The 6138-nt window shown below is 39.5% G+C and overlaps 1 protein-coding gene across 2 annotated transcripts; it reads right to left on the minus strand.

The window, feature by feature from the left end:
• Nucleotides 1-239: 239 nt before the first annotated feature.
• On the minus strand, nucleotides 240-5793 carry LOC102081513 (uncharacterized). 2 transcript variants are annotated; one of them, XM_025905359.1, is made up of 13 exons: nucleotides 5176-5793; nucleotides 4913-4997; nucleotides 4209-4310; nucleotides 3660-3892; nucleotides 3384-3562; nucleotides 3195-3288; nucleotides 2438-2530; nucleotides 2228-2345; nucleotides 2062-2153; nucleotides 1843-1957; nucleotides 1015-1475; nucleotides 734-889; nucleotides 240-502 (listed from the first exon to the last, which is right to left on the minus strand). In XM_025905359.1, exons 1-11 carry the CDS (start codon nucleotides 5305-5307, stop codon nucleotides 1366-1368), a joined length of 1353 nt encoding a protein of 450 aa, XP_025761144.1. In that variant the 5' UTR covers nucleotides 5308-5793; the 3' UTR covers nucleotides 240-502; nucleotides 734-889; nucleotides 1015-1365. The 2 variants fall into 2 exon arrangements, with proteins under 2 accessions (XP_025761144.1, XP_025761145.1); XM_025905360.1 differs by having other exon boundaries at nucleotides 4209-4777; nucleotides 5176-5792.
• Between the last annotated feature and the right edge of the window lie 345 nt (nucleotides 5794-6138).

Here is a 6138-nt window from a genome sequence, read left to right on the forward strand (position 1 = left end):
TGTGCTGCCTGGTGCTTTTAAATTCTGTGGTAATTTGAGCAGCACAGAAAGCATTCTATGAATTAAATTATGTTATTGTATCTGAACATGTACACTAGTCATTAAATTAGATGGGAAAGAATGATTCAGGGTAAACAACTGCACCAAGGGAATTACATTTTTCTTCTCAAAATGTAAAAGGTCTGTTGATGATAAGCAATTTCTAAAACAGACATTGTAAAAATCACATTAAACAGAGATGTGATTAACTTTTTATTTTACCAAACATAACATCAATGATGACACAACCAGTCTTCATCAGAAGTGCTCAAATCACTCTCAGTGGCATCGTCTGGAATGTCTTCCTCCTCCTCCGAGTCCATTTCCAGGAGTGGTTGGTGGCTGAAGATTCTCTTGCACGTGTCCTTTACTTTGAGCATTTCAGCTTTCAGTTCACTTTGTTTTTTTAAAACCAGGCTACAGAGTCCCTTCTGTGCATCCTCCGACATGCCAACAAGGGAGGCTGTAAAAAGAACAAAAAAAATAAATATGAGTAAAGTAAAAAAACAAACAAACAAAAACCTCACCTCATAAACACAAGGAATTAGGATCCTGTAATTAAACTTTTTTTTAAAGGGAGAAGGCAGTGTTAGCTAGCAATCTAGATATAGGTAAAAGATCCAGTAAGACTTTAGCATCTGCTCTCATTTTCAATCGATTCATCAAATAATGAATAAATAAAAGATGTGCTTACAGTCTGAGGAGATTGTCCCCAACACCACAGATCGCATTCGCAACACTGTCCAGTGATGCAGCATCTCCCTGCAAAGGATCATCTCCTCCTCTCTCAGGCGCCTCACAGCCATCACCTTCTCAAAGACCTTTCTCTTTGTCTGGAGGTCAGCAGCAGCTACAGTTTAACAACATCAGATGGGAAAACATAGTAGCACGTTATGATTCAAGAACAAAACATTCAACTACTGCTCAGATACTGGGAGTTTGTTTAAAAAGGATATTTATAAATCAAGAGCTTACGTTCACTTGTGCTCTGCCAGGGCCAAATATCAGTCTGCATGAGGGCATCACTGGATACGATTTGCTTTGTTGGTTCAGCAAGCTTGTTGTAGTCGTCAACAGCAGCCGCCAAGCGTTTCTTCTCATCTAAGATGACTTTGCGAATTCTGTGTCGCCTCTTGTTGCTATCGGTAAATAATCATAAAAAATTCACACCTTCACATAATGTATATAGTTACATTTTAGTCTACACTCATCAATTTGTTTGCTAGAACACGCATCACATCCAGATTAAACAAACCTGGATCTGATTTTATTCTGTTTACAAAGTAGCTGTAAAAGTTGTACAAACTGAGCATCAAACGGTCCATTTCAAAGAAACCGTGACACCATTTTGTCTGTAAAGACTTTGTGTTCGCACTCTGATGATGACGACAAGCGTGCCTGCAACGCTCCAAGGCTGCCATCAGTTTGATCAGTTTCTAAGTGAGAGGAATATTAATCAGAATACAGGATGAGTAACAGTCACCAAACTACAGTGGACTCTGTAATCACTGACTTGATGATATTCATTATAAAACATCTGTAGCCTTCATGTGCTGCATTATCATGAGATAACAAGTATGTTGGTGTTCAGGTTTATAAAACCAACTAGCACGACATCACTTCAACCCAGGTCCAATCCAATTTGATCAAACGCAACAACTCTGCCATAAATTCTGCTTTTACAAGGCTTATTTTTCATTGTTTGTTGACACTGTCAGAAAGATATTAATTCTACCTTAAGTTCTTTAATGAGGCCATGGTGGGTCCTATTGTTATACATGAGTGCGTTATATTGAGACTCACCTTCAGCCCATTTCTGCACATCGGCCACCCATTGCTGCAGTGTGTTGTCATCCACACCCAGCTCATTTTTGGTCGCATTCAGGCTCTCCACTTGTTCTCTAAGGATCCTTATGATCTAAGAATACATTAATAAATGTCATTCACATTGATGTTTTTACAGTACTGGTGTTTTTCCCCCATTACCACACACATTAAAATGGTTTTTGAAAAAAAAATCACCTTGAGATATCTCTGGCTCAAACTGCGGCCCAGTTGTTCCACTTTCCTTTTGTTCCACCCCAAAGCCAGGAGGGTCAGCATGTCTGTTCGCCCTGCATTTCAGTTAGTATACAAATAAGAATTAATGAGCAGGAGACTGAGTGGAATCTCACACACAGACACATACCTGCTTTAGACATGTACTTCGTTGTGATGGCCGCCCTAGACAGGAAACTGTTTACTTGTCCCACCTCTTTTCCAACTGTAGAACCGGCCCCATCCTGAAACGCACCTCCCCATTTGATCTATAGAAAGGTCACAATACATGATTGCTAAATTCATTCAACCTTATAACAAAATGTCTCAAACTAATCCAAAACTACAAGCTGCAGTATACCTCGCATTTCCAAATGTGAGCCTTTGCATGCATGACGGAGAGTAAAGGATGCATTGACAAGAGGTTCCTCAGCTCAGGGCACTGCTGAGCCACCTTGGTTAAATAGGGGAAATATTTGCAGGCCACATCGGAGCAAAGGAACGTAATATGTCCTGGAACGTTAGCTGCCAACTTCCTCTGGAGAAAAAGAGGGTAAGCAAAGATCTACCCTCGAAACATGTTTAATGCCGCTAACAGGACTCCGTGGCAACAAACAGCTATTTCCATGCCCTCTTCATCCAACTTCCCAGTGGACTTTTTGGACGACTCCTTTGCTGCTGTCCAAGATGAAGATCCGCACAACCCTTTCCCCGGGACCTATACACTCAAAGATTTTAACATAAAAGACATGACATGATTAAGCCCTATCAGGGACAGACTTTTTAAAACAAATGCATAACAATTAGCTGAATTAGCCTTAAGTCACACAAGACCTCATATCTCCCCAGGACAGCACTGATAACACAAAATAAAAATCATGGGGTTTTTTTTGGTTTTTTTTTAAAATACACATGGTGACAAAATTAAGTATACATTAAGAAAAAGTAAATAGTATTATAACAACACCAAGAGAAAAAAAAAAATATCCACCCATCCATATGTATTTATACACACACACACACACACACACACACACACGTATGTGTATATGGTTATGGCATTAATGTCATTTTAACAAGATTAACGCTGACAGCACTAATATATATGAGTCTCTTACATCATTTGTGTGTCTCTGGATGTATTTCATAAACTCAGCAACTTCCTCATCTTTTTCAATGAAGACACCTTCAAAGTTTGCCTGCTCTGAAGTGCTGAACGGACACAGTGACAGTTGTTTGAAAAGAAACATTAAAATACTTTTTTCTACAAAGCCATATTTGATTTATGTACACAATGCATAAGGTACCTTGTATTTGATTGAAAGCGATAAAGCTTACGGTTTCCATCAACTGAGACGGCAAGCACGTCTGGAGTGCAGGCAGGGCAGCTAAAGCATGGCTCCTTGCACATCCAGTCCACCTCAAACTTTACAGCACTCCACTCCAAGAAACTTCTACTGAAGGCATCAGCTGATATTCGGCCAGTCTTTTAAGTAGAGGACAAACAACATAATATTCAAGGACAGTCATCATAAACATTGATTTGCACAATTTCCTTAAACTTGGCAAATTTAGAAACTCACCCTTCCAAAATGGGCTGTTCTTTCATCCAGCATTTTGACAAATGCCTTAAGTGACATCCCTGATCCAGCCTTCTTAATGTCATAGAAAGACTGAAAGACATCCATTGAAAACAGGGTGCAGAAATTTAAAGTGCCAGGCCAATATCCACTACCCAGGATGTCCTTAACTGAGGGGGACCACATTAGGTCACAGCTGGTGCAGCTCACCACTGGCAGTGCAAGGTTATAACGGCCTTTAGAAAGGATAAGGATAAATTCAGTCATGCTAAAAGCATTCATTTTTTTCATGTTGTTTTCAAAGCGGTCTGGTAAATCCAAATGACCTTTAATGCCCACATATACTGCGGGCCGAGGGTAATTCAAACCAAGATAGCAATTCTTATATATGTATCTATTATGTTTCTATTGTTCAGCAATTTGGTCAGCCTTGTGTGTTTTTAAAGTGCTATATAAATAAACGATGATGATGATGATAGCAATGTACAATTTGCACTAAAACCTGCAAACACATCTATTGTGTATGTACTGTGTGACAAAAGGGCAACTTACCATTTATGGTTACAAGAGCCACAACTGCGCCGGGTGAAACCTCAACGTTACCTGCTGGGCAGTCACACACATGGTCTGGCCTTTGCACAGGCAACAGCCGAACTAACATTAAAAACACACAATATATATATAAAAAGAATTGGAAATTGACTGATACACAATAAAAATACAATAACAGCAACCACTCATAGTACATAGCAAGAAATGCATAAGACTTATGAAGACTGCAAAAACCCTCCTGTTACTGCCTCTGTTGTGCAGGACAAAGCGTGTGTGAACTGCAATATCACAGTCAGCACAAAGGAATGGAAGAGGCAGGCAGTCCAGACACCTCACAACTACTTGTTTGCCACACTGACACACACGGTGTGACAGTGGATCCAGAGTAGCTAACATATTGTCTATAAGACAAGGCCTGGTCTCTTTCCGCTTTTGCAAGGACACCATGTTTCTGATCGCCCAGTGAGTAGTAGCTGACTCAGACGCCGTCTCACAAGTCATGGCTGCGTCCTCTTCTCCATCCTCCAACAACTGAAGCAGCTCCTGAGGAAGCACCTCAGTTCCAAACACTAACAGAAAAAAAAATAAAGAAACTCTTCCACAAAGTGAAAAACACTCTAGGCAGTATGTTTCTTAGGACTGCACAAAAGCCCTGCCTAACTCAACTATAACAAACAGAAAAGTAAACTTTAAAAAAGGAATACCTTCTTTTATATATTGTGAAAGTGCCTTTTGTTGGGTTGACACTGGCAACATAACTCGGTTCTTCACGTTGACATTGATGCTGATCTGCGGAAAATGGGGGGGAAAAGATTGAAGAATATTTACTTACTGAAACATATATACACATATATAAAATTTATAAAAAAAATATATCAAATAATATAATACGTACAACAAATTATACAAGTGTGTTCACTGTTTACAAATTGTTTCCACTACATCACATTTACAAAAAAAAGGTTACCTGCATGTCTTGATAGAGTTCGTCAGCAGCTTGAAGCTTGGCGCTCCGGTTAACGTTAGCAATTAACGTTAGCATCATAGGTTTGTAAAGAGCTAGCAGAACTATTAGCGCAAAAACTGCTTTACACACCATGTGAGGCTATTTTGCAACACACAAGTCCTTAAATGTTTATAATAGATTTAATGATCATCGTTGGATTAAATGGCTAATGCTGCACTAGCCACGTGTAGTCGTTACCGTACTGTACCTAGCAAGCATGCTGACGGTAGCTGTAGCCATTTTTAAATGCATTAAATCGTTTCCGAGATCAGTCACCTGTTTGTTTGAAGCTCTTATGAAAAAAACCCTTTGAAACACACATCAAGCTATTACTCTAAATTAGTGATGGGTCCAGCAACACTGACGCACCGGCGCATGTATCAAGCTCACCTAGCGATGCCTGTATCGGTGCGTGCGTCGCTTTAAGAAAAAGTCACGTGATCGATACAGTTGCTGTATCGCTCATTACCAACGCGCCAAGCTGTGTTTAAAAGGTACCGCATCCGCATCTGTCAACGGAACGAGTCGCCACCAAAAACCCCCCACAAATTGACTCTCGCAAAGATAAATAAAAATACACATCTTTCCATAACAAAATGGAAATGTTTCTGCTGTGTGGGATCATTTTGATCTTTTAACTGCAAATAGTTTGTCTGTCTTTGTTTCAGTGTAATCTATCAGAATAGGAAAAACAGCAATGTGACTTGCAGTGTAAATTATTTATTTCATTTTATGCAGGATAAATGTCGCATCTGTTCTGCGGAGCTTTCTTACAAACAAAAGCACCTCCTCAGTGTTACAGAGGCATTACAGAGCCAAACATGAAAATGAGGAGACAAACACACTGAGAATGAACACAGGTAGGCCTATATTGACACTGAACAGCTTTATCAACACTTTTTTTTTTTTTTATTAATATGTGTT

The sequence above is a fragment of the Oreochromis niloticus genome, linkage group LG3, assembly GCF_001858045.2.
Source record: "Oreochromis niloticus isolate F11D_XX linkage group LG3, O_niloticus_UMD_NMBU, whole genome shotgun sequence".
Lineage (NCBI taxonomy): Eukaryota > Metazoa > Chordata > Actinopteri > Cichliformes > Cichlidae > Oreochromis > Oreochromis niloticus.